General features: G+C 56.6%; 1 protein-coding gene across 1 annotated transcript; it reads right to left on the bottom strand.

The window, feature by feature from the left end:
- Positions 1-1461: 1461 nt before the first annotated feature.
- Positions 1462-8982, bottom strand: LOC138854524 (uncharacterized; the record flags this gene model as incomplete). Its single annotated transcript, XM_070098301.1, has 2 exons — positions 1462-1506; positions 8926-8982. Coding segments are annotated over 2 exons (102 nt in total), but the record flags the coding sequence as incomplete, so codon positions are not given.
- Positions 8983-13986: the final 5004 nt, after the last annotated feature.

The following is a 13986-nucleotide window of genomic DNA, read 5'->3' as shown; positions in this document are numbered from 1 at the left end:
AAATGGTGAAAGAGGAAGGACGATGGAAGGTTGGAAAGGGAGGATGATAGGTGAGAGAAAGAGGATGATGGAAGGTGAGAGGAGAAGGATGATAGAAGGTGGAAGGGGAGGATGATGGAAGGTGGGGGAAGGATGATGGAAGGTGTGAGGGGGAGGATGATAGAAGGTGGGAGGGGAAAAATGATGGAAGGTGGGTGGGGAACGATGATGGGAGGTGGGAGGGGAAGGATGATGGAAGGATGAAGGGGAAAGATGATGGAAGGTTGGAGGGGAAGGATGATGGAAGGTTGGAGGGAGAGGAAGATGGAAGGTGGGAGGGGAGGATGATAGAAGGTGGGAGAGGAAGGATGATGAAAGGTGGGAGGAGAATGATGATAGAAGCTGAGAGGGGAAGGATGATAGAAGGTGGGAGGGGGAGAATGATGGAAGGTTGGAGGGTTAGGATGATGGAAGGTGGGAGGGGAGGATGAAGGAAGGTGGGAGGGGAGGATGATGGATGGTTGGAGGGAAAGGATGATGGAAGGTCGGAGGGGAAGGATGATGGAAGGGTGGAGGGGGTGGATGATGGAAGATTGGAGGGGGAGGATTATAGAAGGTGGGAGGAGGAGGAGGATGGAAGGTTGGATGGGGGAGGATGATAGAAGGTGGGAGGGGGAGGATGATGGAAAGTGGGAGGGGGAGGATGATGGAAGGTGGGAGGAGGAGGATGATGGAAGGTGGGAGGGGGAGGATAATGGAATGTGGGAGGGGGGATGATGGAAGGTGGGATGGGAAGTATGATGGAAGGTGGGAGGGGGATGATAATGGAAGGTGGGAGGGGGCGGATAATGGAAGGTGGGAGGAAGATGATGATGGAATGTGGGAGGGGGAGGATGATGGAAGGTGGGAGGAGGACGATGGAAGGAGGGACGGGGAGGATGGTGGGAGGGGGAGGATGATGGAAGGTGGGAGGAGGAGGATGGTGGGAGGGGGAGGATGATGGAAGGTAGGAGGAGGAGGATGATGGAAGGTGGGAGGGTGAGGATGATGGAAGGTGGGAGGGGGAGGATGATGGATGGTGGGATGGGGGGATGATGGAAGGTGGGAGGGGGAGGATGATGGAAGGTGGGAGAAGGAGGATTATGGAAGGTGGGAGGAGGAGGATGATGGAAGGTGGGAGGAGGTGGATGATGGAAGGTGGGAGGGAAAGGTTGATGGAAGGTGGGAGGAGGAGAATGATGGAAGGAGGGAGGGGAGGATGGTGGAACGTGGGAGGGGAGGATGATGGAAGGTGGGAGTAGGAGGATGTTGGAAGGTGGGAGGGGGAGGATGATGGAAAGTGGGAGGGGGAGGATGAGGGACCGTGGGAGGGGAGGATGATGGAAGGTGGGAGGGGAAGGATGATGGAAGGTGGGAGAAAGAGGATGATGGAAGGTGGGAGGGGGAGGATGATGGAACGCGGGAGGAGGAGGATGATGGAAGGTGGGAGGAGGACTTAAGGTGGGAGGAGGAGGATGATGGAAGGTGGGAGGAGGAGGTTGATGGAAGGTGGGAGAGGGAGGATGATGGTTGATGAGAGGGGGAGGATGATGGAAGGAGGGAGGAGGATGATTGATGGAGGGAGGGGAAGGATGATGGAACGTGGGAGGTGGAGGATTATGGAAGGTGGGAGGGGGAGGATGAAGGAAGGTTGGAGTTGGAGGATAATGGAAGGTGAGAGAGAGAGGATGATGGAAGGTGGGAGGAGAAGGATGATAGAAGGTGGGAGAGGATGATAGAAGGTGGGAGGGGAAGGATGGTGGAAGGTTGGAGGGGGAAGATGATGGAAGGCGGGAGAGGGAGGATGATGGAATTTGAGAGGAGAAGGATGATAGAAGGTGGAAGGGGAGGATGACAGAAGGTGGGGGAAGGTTGATGGAAGGTGGGAGGGGGAGGATGATAGAAGGTGGGAGGAGAAGGATGATGGCAGGTAGGAGGGGAAAGTTGATAGAAGGTTGGAGGGGATGGATGATGGAAGGTTGGAGGGAGAGGATGATGGAAGGTGGGAGGGGAGGATGATAGAAGGTGGGAGAGGAAGGATGATGAAAGGTGGGAGGAGAAGGATGATAGAAGTTGAGAGGGGAAGGATGTTAGAAGGTGGGAGGGGGAGAGTGATGGAAGGTGGGAGGGGAAGGATGATGGAAGGTGGGAGGGGAAAGTTGATAGAAGGTGGGAGATGAAGGATGATGGAAGGTTGGATGGGAAGGATGATGGAAGGTTTTAGGGGAAGGATGATGGAAGGTTGGAGGGGGACGATGATGGGAGGTGGGAGGGGGAGGAAGATGGAAAGTGGGCGGGGGACGATGATGGAAGGTGGGCGGGGGAGGATGATGGAAGGTGGGAGGGGGAGGATAATGGAAGGTGGGAGGGGGAGGATGATGGAAGGTGGGAGGAGGATGATGATGGAAGGTGGGAGGGGGAGGATGATAGAAGGTGGGAGGGGGAGGATGATGGAAGGTGGAGGGGAGGATGATGGAAGGTGGGAGAGGGAGGATGATGGAAGGTTAGAGGGGGAGGATGATAAAAGGTGGGAGGGGGAGGATGATAGAAGGTGGGAGGAAAAGGAGGATGGAACGTTGGAGGGGGAGGATGATAGAAGGTGGGAGGGGGAGGATGATGGAAGGTCGGAGGGGGAGGATGATGGAAGGTGGGAGTAGGAGGATGATGGAAGGTGGGAGGGGGAGGATAATAGAAGGTGGGAGGGGGGATGATGGAAGGTGAGAGGGGGAGGATGATGGAAGGTGGGAGGGGAGGATGATGGAAGGCGGGAGGGGAGGATGATGGAAGGTTGGAGGGAAAGGATAATTGAAGGTTGGAGGGGAAGGATGACGGAAGGGTGGAGGGGGGGATGATGGAAAGTTGGAGGGTAAGGATGACAGAAGGTGGGAGGAGGAGGATGATGGAATGTTGGAGGGGGAAGGATGATAGAAGGTGGGAGGGGGAGGATGATGGAAGGTTGGAGGTGGAGGATGATGGAAGGTGGGAGGAGGAGGATGATGGAAGGTGGGAGGGGGAGGATAATGGAAGGTGGGAGGGGGGATGATGGAAGGTGGGATGGGAAGGATGATGGACGGTGGGAGGGGGAGGATATTGGAAGGTGGAAGGGGGAGGATGATGGAAGGTGGGAGGTGGATGATGATGGAAGGTGGGATGGGGAGGATGATGGAAGGTGAGAGGGGGAGTATGATGGAAGGTGGGAGGGGAGGATGATGGAAGGTGGGAGGGGAGGAAGATGGAAGGTGGGAGGGGAAGGATGATGGGAGGGTGGAGGGAGAGGATGACGGAAGGTTGGAGGAGGGAGGATGATAGAAGGTGGGAGGGGGAGGATGATGGAAAGAGGGAGGGGGAGGATGATGGAAGGTGGGAAGAGGAGGATAATGGAAGGTGGGAGGGGGAGGATAATGGAAGGTGGGAGGGGTGATGATGGAAGGTCGGATGGGAAGGATGATGGAAGGTGGGAGGGAGAGGATGATGGAAGGTGGAAGAGGGAGGATGATGGAAGATGGGAGGGGTAGGATGATGGAAGGCGGGAGGGGGAGGATGGTGGAAGGTGGGAGGAGGAGGATGATGATAGGTGGGAGGGGGAGGATGATGGATGGTGGGAGGAGGATGATGATGGAAGGTGGGAGGGGTAGGATGATGGAAGGTGGGAGGGGGAGGATGATGGAAGGTGGGAGGGGAGGATGATGGAAAGTAGGAGGAGAAGGATGATGATAGGTGGGAGGGGGAGGATGATGGAAGGTGGGAGGCGGAGGAGGATGGAAGGAAAGAGGGTGAGGATGATGGAAGGTGGGAGGGGGAGGATGATGGAAGGTGGGAGGGGAAGGATGATGGAAGGTGGGAGGGGGAGGATGATGGAAGGTGGGAGGGGGAAAATGATGGAAGGTGGGAGGAGGATGATGGAAGGAGGGAGTGGGAGGATGGTGGGAGGGGGGAGGATGATGGAAGGTGGGAGGAGGAGGATGATGGAAGGACAGAGGGTGAGGATGATGGAAGGTGGGAGGGGGAGGATGATGGAAAGTGGGAGGGGGAGGATGATGGAAGGTGGGAGGGGGAGGATGATGGAAGGTGGGAGAAGGAAGATCATGGAAGGTGGGAGGAGGAGGATGATGGAAGGTGGGAGGGGGAGGATGATGGAAGGTGGGAGGGGGAAGATGATGGAAGGAGGAAGGAGGAGGATGAAGGAAGGAGGGAGTGGGAGGATGGTGGGAGGGGGAGGATGATGGAAGGTGGGAGGGGAGGATGATGGAAGGTGGAAGAAGGAGGATGTTGGAAGGTGGGAGGGGGAGGATGATGGAAGGTGGGAGGAGGAGGATGATGGAAGGTGGGAGGAGGAGGATGATGGAAGGTGGGAGGAGGAGAATGATGGAAGGTGGGAGGAGGAGGTTGATGGAAGGTGGGAGGAGGATGATGGAAGGTGGGAGGGGGAGGATGATGGAAGGTTGGAGGGGGAGGATGATGGAAGGTGGGAGAGGGAGGATGATGGAAGGTGGAAGGAAAAGGATGATAGAAGGTGGGAGAGGATGACAGAAGGTTGGAGGGGAAGGGTGATGGAAGGTTGGAGGGGGAGGATGATGGAAGGTGGAGGGGAGGATGATGGAAGGTGGGAGGAGGAGGATGATGGAAGGTTGGAGGTGGAGGATGATAAAAGGTGGGAGGGGGAGGATGATAGAAGGTGGGAGGAAAAAGAGGATGGAACTTTGGAGGGGGAGGATGATAGAAGGTGGGAGGGGGAGGATTATGGAAGGTAGAAGGGGGAGGATGATGGAAGGTGGGAGTAGAGAATGATGGAAGGTGGGAGGGGGAGGATAATAGAAGGTGGGAGGGGGGATGATGGAAGGTGGGAGGGGGAGGATGATGGAAGGTTTGAGGGGAGGATGATGGAAGGTGGGAGGGGAGGATGATGGAAGGTTGGAGGGAAAGGATAATTGAAGGTTGGACGGGAAGGATGACGGAAGGGTGGAGGGGGGAATGATGGAAGGTTGGAGGGGGAGGATGACAGAAGGTGGGAGGAGGAGGATGATGGAATGTTGGAGGGGAAGGATGATAGAAGGTGGGAGGGGGAGGATGATGGAAGGTGGGATGGGGAGGATGATGGAAGGTGGGAGGAGGAGGATGATGGAAGGTGGGAGGGGGAGGATAATGGAAGGTGGGAGGGGGGATGATGTAAGGTGGGATGGGGAGGATGATGGAAGGTGGGAGGAGGAGGATGATGGAAGGTGGGAGGGGGAGGATAATGGAAGGTGGGAGGTGGATGATGATGGAAGGTGGGATGGGGAGGATGATGGAAGGTGAGAGGGGGAGTATGATGGAAGGTGGGAGGGGAGGATGATGGAAGGTGGGAGGGGAGGATGATAGAAGGTTGGAGGGAATGGATGATGGAAGGTTGGAGGGGAAGGATGATGGAAGGGTGGAGGGAGAGGATGATGGAAGGTGGGAGGAGGAGGATGATGGAAGGTGGGAGGGGGAGGATAATGGAAGGTGGGAGGGAGGATGATGGAAGGTGGGAGGAGGAGGATGATGGAAGGCGGGAGGGGGAGGATAATGGAAGGTGGGAGGGGGGATGATGGAAGGCGGGAGGGGGAGGATGGTGGAAGGTGGGAGGAGGAGGATGATGATAGGTGGGAGGGGGAGGGTGATGGAAGGTGGAAGGAGGATGATGATGGAAGGTGGGAGGGGGAGGATGATGGAAGGTGGGAGGGGGAGGATGATTTAAGGTGGGAGGGGGAGGATGATGGAAGGTGGGAGGAGGAGGATGATGGAAGGAGGGTGAGGATGATGGAAGGTGGAAGGGGGAGGATGATGGAAGGTGGGAGGGGGAGGATGATGGAAGGCGGGAGGGGGAGGATGGTGGAAGGTGGGAGGAGGAGGATGATGATAGGTGGGAGGGGGAGGATGATGGAAGGTGGGAGGAGGATGATGATGGAAGGTGGGAGGGGGAGGATGATGGAAGGTGGGAGGGGGAGGATGATGGAAGGTAAGAGGGGGAGGATGATGGAAGGTGGGAGGAGACGGATGATGATAGGTGGGACGGGGAGGATGATGGAAGGTGGGAGGAGGAGGATGATGGAAGGAGGGAGGGTGAGGATAATGGAAGGTGGGAGGTGGAGGATGATGGAAGGTGGGAGGTGGAGGATGATGGAAGGCGGGAGTGGGAGGATGATGGAAGGTGGGAGAAGGAGGATGACGGAAGGTGGAACGAGGAGGATAATGGAAGGTGGTAGGGGGAAGATGATGGAAGGTGGGAGGGGGAAGATGATGGATGGTGGGAGGGAGAGGATGATGAGGGAGGAGGAGATGGTGGGAGGGAGAGGATGATCGTAGGTGGGAGGGGGAGGATGATGGAAGGAGGGAGGGGGAGGATGATGGAAGGTGGAAGAAGGAGGATGGTGGAAGGTGAGAGGGGGAGGATAATGGAAGGCGGGAGGAGGAGGATGATGGAAGGTGGGAGGAGGTGAATGATGGAAGGTGGGAGGAGGAGGTTGATGGAAGGTGGGAGGAGGATGATGGAAGGTGGGAGGGGGAGGATGATGGAAGGTGGGAGGGGGAGGATGATTGAAGGTTGGAGGGGGAGGATGATGGAAGGTGGGAGAGGGAGGATGATGGAAGGTGGGAGGAAAAGGATGATAGAAGGTGGGAGAGGATGATAGAAGGATGGAGGGGAAGGATGATGGAAGGTTGGAGGGGGAGGATGATGGAATGTGAGAGAAGGATGATAGAAGGTGGACGGGGAGGATAATAGAAGGTGGGGGAAGGATGATGGAAGGTGAGAGGTGGAGGATGATAGAAGGTGGCAGGGGAAGGATGATGGAAGGTAGGAGGGGAAAGATGATGGAAGGTTGGAGGGGATGGATGATGGAAGGTTGGAGGGAGAGGAGGATGGAAGGTTGGAGGGGAGGATGATAGAAGGTGGGAGAGGAAGGATGATGAAAGGTGGGAGGAGAAGGATGATAGAAGGTGGGAGAGGATGATAGAAGGTGGGAGGGGAAGGATGATGGAAGGTTGGAGGGGGAAGATGATGGAAGGTGAGAGAGGGAGGATGATGGAAGGTGAGAGGAGAAGGATGATAGAAGGTGGAAGGGGAGGATGACAGAAGGTGGGGGAAGGATGCAGGAAGGTGGGAGGGGGAGGATGATAGAAGATGGGAGGGGAAGGATGATGGAAGGTAGGAGGGGAAAGACGATGGAAGGTTGTAGGGGATGGATGATGGAAGGTTGGAGGGAGAGGATGATGGAAGGTGGTAGGGGAGGATGATAGAAGGTGGGAGAGGAAAGATGATGAAAGGTGGGAGGAGAAGGATGATAGAAGTTGAGAGGGAAAGGATGATAGAAGGTGGGAGGGGGAGAGTGATGGAAGTTAGGAGGGGAAGGATGATGGAAGGTGGGAGGGGAAGGATGATAGAAGGTGGGAGATGAAGGATGATGGAAGGTTGGAGGGGTAGGATGATGGAAGGTTGGAGGGGAAGGATGATGGAAGGTTGGAGGGGGACGATGATGGGAGATGGGAGGGGGTGAATGATGGAAAGTGGGCAGGGGAGGATGATGGAAGGTGGGAGGGGGAGGATGATGGAAGGTGGGAGGGGGAGGATGATGGAAGGTGGGAGGGTTAGGATGATGGAAGGTGGGAGGGGGAGGATGATGGAAGGTGGGAGGGGGAGGATGATAGAATGTGGGAGGGGGAGGATGATGGAAGGTGGAGGGGAGGATGATGGAAGGTGGGACGGGGAGGATGATAAAAAATGGGAGGGGGAGGATGATAGAAGGTGGGAGGAAAAGGAGGATGGAACGTTGGAGGGGGACGATGATGGAAGGTGGGAGGGGGAGGATGATGGAAGGTAGGAGGGGGAGGATGATGGAAGGTGGGAGTAGGAGGATGATGGAAGGTGGGAGGGGGAGGATAATGGAAGGAGGGAGGGGGGATGATGGAAGGTGGGAGGGGGAGGATGATGGAAGGTGAGAGGGGAGGATGATGGAACGTGGGAGGGGAGGATGATGGAAGGTTGGAGGGAAAGGATAATAGAAGGTTGGAGGGGAAGTATGATGGAAGGGTGGAGGGGGAGGATGTTGGAAGGTTGGAGGGGGAGGATGACAGAAGGTGGGAGGAGGAGGATGATGGAATGTTGGAGGGGGAAGGATGATAGGTGGGAGGGGGAGGATGATGGAAGGTGGGAGGGGGAGGATGATGGAAGGTGGGAGGAGGAGGATGATGGAAGGTGTGAGGGGTAGGATAATGGAAGGTGGGAAACGGGATGATGGAAGCAGGGATGGGAAGGATGATGTAAGGTGGGAGGGGGAGGATAATGGAAGGTGGGAGGGGGAGGATGATGGAAGGTGGGAGGTGGATGATGATGGAAGGTGGGATGGGGAGGATGATGGAAGGTGAGATGGGGAGTATGATGTAAGGTGGGAGGGGAGGATGATGGAAGGTGGGAGGGGAGGATGATGGAAGGTTGGAGGGAAAGGATGATGGAAGGTTGGAGGGGAAGGATGATGGAAGGGTGGAGGGAGAGGATGATGGAAGGTTGGAGGGGAGGATGATGGAAGGTGGGAGGATTAGGATGATGGAAGGTGGGAAGGAGGATGAAGGAAGGTCGGATGGGAAGGATGATGGAAGGTGGGAGAGGGAGGATGATGGAAGGTGGGAGGGGGAGGATGATGGAAGGTTGGAGGGGGAGGATGATGGAAGGTGGGAGTGGAAGGATGATGGAAGGTGGGAGGAGGAGAATGATGGAAGGAGGGAGGGGAGGATGGTGGGAGTGGGAGGATGATGGAAGGTGGGAGGGGGAGGATGATGTAAGGTGGGAAAGGGAGGATGATGGAAGGTGGGAGGGAGAGGATGATGGAAGGTGGGAGGGGAAGATGATGGAAGGTGGGAGGGGGAGGATGATGGAAGGTGGGAGAAGCAGGATGATGGAAGGTGGGAGGAGGAGGATAATTGAAGGCGGGAGGAGGAGGATGATGGAAGGTGGGAGGAGGAGGATGATGGAAGGTGGGAGGAGGAGGATGATGGAAGGTGGGAGGAGGAGGTTGATGGAAGGTGGGAGGGGGAGGATGATGGAAGATGAGAGGGGGAGGATGATGGAAGGTGGGAGGAGGATGATTGAAGGTGGGAGTGGGAGGATGATGGAACGTGGGAGGGGGAGGATTATGGAAGCTGGGAGTAGGAGGATGAAGGAAGGTTGGAGGGGGAGGATGATGGGAGGTGAGAGATGGAGGATGATGGAAGTTGGGAGGAGAAGGATGATAGAAGGTGGGAGAGGATGATAGAAGGTGGGAGGGGAAAGATGATGGAAGGTTGGAGGGGGAAGACGATGGAAGGTGGGAGAGGATGATAGAAGGTGGGAGGAAAAGGATGATAGAAGGTGGAAGGGGAGGATGGCAGAAGGTGGGGGAAAGATGATTGAAGGTGGGAGGGGGAGGATGATAGAAGGTGGGAGGGGAAGGATGATGGAAGGTTGGAGGGGAAAGATGATGGAAGGTTGGAGGTGATGGATGATGGAAGGTTGGGGGGAGAGGATGATGGAAGGTGGGAGGGGAAGATGATAGAAGGTGGGAGAGGAAGAATGATGAAAGGTGGGAGGAGAAGGATGATTGAAGTTGAGAGGGGAAGGATGATAGAAGGTGGGAGGGGGAGAATGATGGAAGGTGGGAGGGGAAGGATGATGGAAGGTGGGAGGGGAAGGACGATAGAAGGTGGGAGATGAAGGATGATGGAAGGTTGGAAGGGAAGGATGATGGAAGGTTGGAGGGGGACGATGATGGGAGGTGGGAGGGGGAGGATGATGGAAGGTGGGAGGAGGATGATGATGGAAGGTGGGAGGGGGAGGATGATGGAAGGTGGGAGGGGGAGGATAATAAAAGGTGGGAGGGGGAGGATGATGGAAGGTGGGAGGGAGAGGATAATAGAAGGTGGGAGGAGGAGGATGATAGAAGGTGGCAGGGGGAGGATGAAGGAAGGTGGAGGGGAGGATGATGGAAGGTGGGAGGGGGAGGATGATGGAAGGTTGGACGGGGAGGATGATAAAATGTGGGAGGGGGAGGATGATAGAAGGTGGGAGGAAAAGGAGGATGGAACGTTGGAGGGGGAGGATGATAGAAGGTGGGAGGGGGAGGATGGTGGAAGGTAGGAGGGGGAGGATGATGGAAAGTGGGAGTAGGAGGATGATGGAAGGTGGGAGGGGGAGGTTGATGGATGGTTGGAGGGGGAGGATGATAAAAGGTGGGAGGGGGAGGATGATAGAAGGTGGGAGGAAAAGGAGGATGGAACGTTGGAGGGGGAGGATGATAGAAGGAGGGAGGAAAAGGAGGATGGAACGTTGGAGGGGGAGGATGATAGATGGTGGGAGGGGGGATGATGGAAGGTGGGAGGGGGAGGATGATGGAAGGTGGGAGGGGAGGATAATGGAAGGTGGGAGTGGAGGATGATGGAAGGTTGGAGGGAAAGGATAATAGAAGGTTGGAGGGGAAGGATGCCGGAAGGGTGGAGGGGGAGGATGATAAAAGGTTCGAGGGGGAGCATGACAGAAGGAGGGAGGAGGAGGATGATGGAATGTTGGAGGGGGAAGTATGATAGAAGGTGGGAGGAGGAGGATGATGGAAGGTGGGAGGGGGAGGATGATGGAAGGTGGGAGGAGGATGATGATGGAAGGTGGGAGGGGGAGGATAATGGAAGGTGGGAGGGGGGATGATGGAAGGTGGGATGGGAAGGATGATGGAAGGTGGGAGGGGGAGGATAATGGAAGGTGGGAGGGGGAGGATGATGGAAGGTGGGAGGAGGATGATGATGGAAGGTGGGATGGGGAGGATGATGGAAGGTGAGAGTGGGAGTATGATGGAAGGTGGGAGGGGAGGATGATGGAAGGTGGGAGGGGAGGATGATGGAAGGTTGAGGGAAAGGATGATGGAAGGTTGGAGGGGAAAGATGATGGAAGGGTGGAGGGAGAGGATGATGGAAGGTGGGAGGGGGAGGATGATGGAAGGTGGGAGGGGGAGGATGATGGAAGGTGGGAGGAGGAGGATGATGGAAGGTGGGAGGGGGAGGATTATGGTAGGTGGGAGGGGGGATGATTTAAGGTCGGATGGGAAGGATGATGGAAGGTGGGAGGGGGAGGATGATATAAGGTGGGAGGAGGAGGATGATGGAAGGTTGGAGGGAGGAGGATGATAGAAGGTGGGAGGGGAAGGATGATGGAAGGTGGGAGGGGGAGGATGATGGAAGGTGGGAGGTGGAGGATGATGGAAGGTGGGAGGGGGAGGATAATGGAAGGTGGGAGGGGGGACGATGGAAGGTCGGATGGGAAGGATGATGGAAGGTGGGAGGGGGAGGATGATGGAAGGTAGGAGGAGGATGATGATGGAAGGTGGGAGGGGGAGGATGATGGAAGGTGGGAGGGGGAGGATGATGGAAGGTGGGAGGGGGAGGATGATGGAAGGTGGGAGGAGGAGGATGATGGAAGGAGGGAGGGTGAGGATGATGGAAGCTGGGAGGGGGAGGATGATGGAAGGTGGGAGGAGGAGGAGGATGGAAGGTGGGAGGGGGAGGATGATGGAAGGTGGGAGAAGGAGGATGATGGAAGGTGAGAGGAGGAGGATGATGGAAGGTGGTAGGGGGAGGATGATGGAAGGTGGGAGGGGGAGGATGATGGAAGGTGGGAGGAGCAGGATGATGGAAGGAGGGCGGGGGAGAATGGTGGGAGGGGGATGATGGTTGTAGGTGGGAGGTTGAGGATGATTGAAGGTGGGAGGAAGAGGATGATGGAAAGTGGGAGGGCAGGATGATGGAAGGTGGAAGGGGGAGGATGATGGAAGGTGGAAGAATGAGGATGGTGGAAGGTGGGAGGAGGAGGATGATTGAAGGTGGGAGGAGGAGGATGATGGATGGTGGGAGGAGGAGGATGATGGAAGGTGGGAGGAGGAGGTTGATGGAAGGTGGTAGGAGGATGATGGAAGGTGGGAGGGGGAGGATGATGGAAGGTGGGAGGGGGAGGACGATGGAAGGTTGGAGGGGGAGGATGATGGAAGGTGGGAGAGGGAGGATGATGGAAGGTGGGAGGAAAAGGATGATAGAAGGTGGGAGAGGATGATAGAAGGTGGGAGGGGAAGGATGATGGAAGGTTTTAGGGGGAGGATGATGGAAGGTGGGAGAGGGAGGATGATGGAAGGTGAGAGAAGGATGATAGAAGGTGGACGTGGAGGATGACAGAAGGTGGGGGAAGGACGATGGAAGGTGAGAGGGGAGGATGATAGAAGGTGGCAGGGGAAGGATGATGGAAGGTGGGTGGGGAATGATGATGGGAGGTGGGAGGGGAAGGATGATGGAAGGTTGGAGGGAGAGGATGATGGAAGGTGGGAGGGGAGGATGATAGAAGGTGGGAGAAGAAGGATGATGAAAGGTGGGAGGAGAAGGATGATAGAAGTTGAGAGGGGAAGGATGATAGAAGGTCGGAGGGGGAGAATGATGGAAGGTGGGAGGGGAAGGATGATGGAAGGTGAGAGGGGAAGGATGATAGAAGGTGGGAGGGGAAGGATGATGGAAGGTTGGAGGGGAAGGATGATGAAAGGTTGGAGGGGAAGGGTGATGGAAGGTTGGAGGGGGATGATGATGAGAGGTGGGAGGGGGAGGATGATGGAAAGTGGTTGGGGAGGATGATGGAGGGTGGGAGGGGGAGGATGATGGAAGGTGGGAGTTGGAGGATGATGGAAGGTGGGAGGGGGAGGATGATGGAGGGTGGGAGGGGGAGGATGATGGAAGGTGGAGGGGAGGATGATGGAAGGTGGGAGGGGGACGATGATGGAAGGTTGCAGGGAAAGGATGATGGAAGGTTGGAGGGGAAGGATGATGGAAGGTTCGAGGGGGAGGATGATGGAAGGTTGGAGGGGGAGGATGATAAAAGGTGGGAGGGGGAGGATGAAAAAAGGTGGTAGGAGGAGGAGGATGGAAGGTTGGAGGGGGGAGGATGATAGAAGGTGGGAGGAGGAGGATGATGGAAGGTGGGAGGGGGAGGATGATGGAAGGTGGAAGTAGGAGGGTGATGGAATGTGGGAGGGGGAGGATAATGGAAGGTGGGAGGGGGGATGATGGAAGGTGGGATGAGAAGGATGATGGAAGGTGGGAGGGGGAGGATAATGGAAGGTGGGAGGGGGAGGATGATGGAAGGTGGGAGGAGGATGATGATGGAAGGTGGGATTGAGATGATGATGGAAGGTGGGACGGGGAGGATGATGGAAGGTGGGAGGGGGAGGATGATGAAAGGTGGGAGGAGGAGGATGATGATAGATGGGAGGGGGAGAATGATGGAAGGTGGGAGGAGGAGGATGATGGAAGTTGGGAGGGTGAGGATGATGGAAGGTGGGAGGGGGAGGATTAAGGAAGGTTGGAGGGGGAGGATGATGGAAGGTGGGAGGGGAGGATGATGGAAGGTGGGAGTGGGAGGATGATGGAAGGTGGGAGGGAGATGATGATGGAAGGTGGGAGGAGGATGATGATGGAAGGTGGGAGGGAGAGGATGGTGGGAGGGGAGGATGATGGAAGTTGGGAGGGGGAGGATGATGGAAGGTGGGAGGGAGAGGATGATGGAAGGTGGAAGGTGGAAGGGGAGGATGATGGAAGGTCGGAGGGGGAGGATGATGGAAGGTGGGAGGGGAGGATGATGGAAGGTGGGAGTGGGAGGATGATGGAAGGTGGGAGGGAGAGGATGAAGGAAGGTGGGAGGGGAGGATGATGGAAGGTGGGGGGGGAGGATGATGGAAGGTGGGAGAGGGAGGATGATGAAAGGTGGGAGGGGGAGGATAATGGAAGGTGGGAGGGGGAGGATGATGGAACGTTGGGAGGGGGAGTATGATGTAAGGTGGGAGGGGGAGGATGATGGAAGGTGGGAGGGGAAGGATGATGGAAGGTGGGAGGGGGAGGATTATGGAAGGTGGGAGGGGGAGGATGATTGAAGATGGGATGGGGAGGATGATGGAAGGT

Source organism: Cherax quadricarinatus, chromosome 4 (assembly GCF_038502225.1).
Source record: "Cherax quadricarinatus isolate ZL_2023a chromosome 4, ASM3850222v1, whole genome shotgun sequence".
NCBI classification, from domain to species: Eukaryota; Metazoa; Arthropoda; class Malacostraca; order Decapoda; family Parastacidae; genus Cherax; species Cherax quadricarinatus.
The sequence above is the reverse complement of the archived record's forward strand: the minus strand, read 5'-3'. Positions and strand labels throughout refer to the sequence as shown.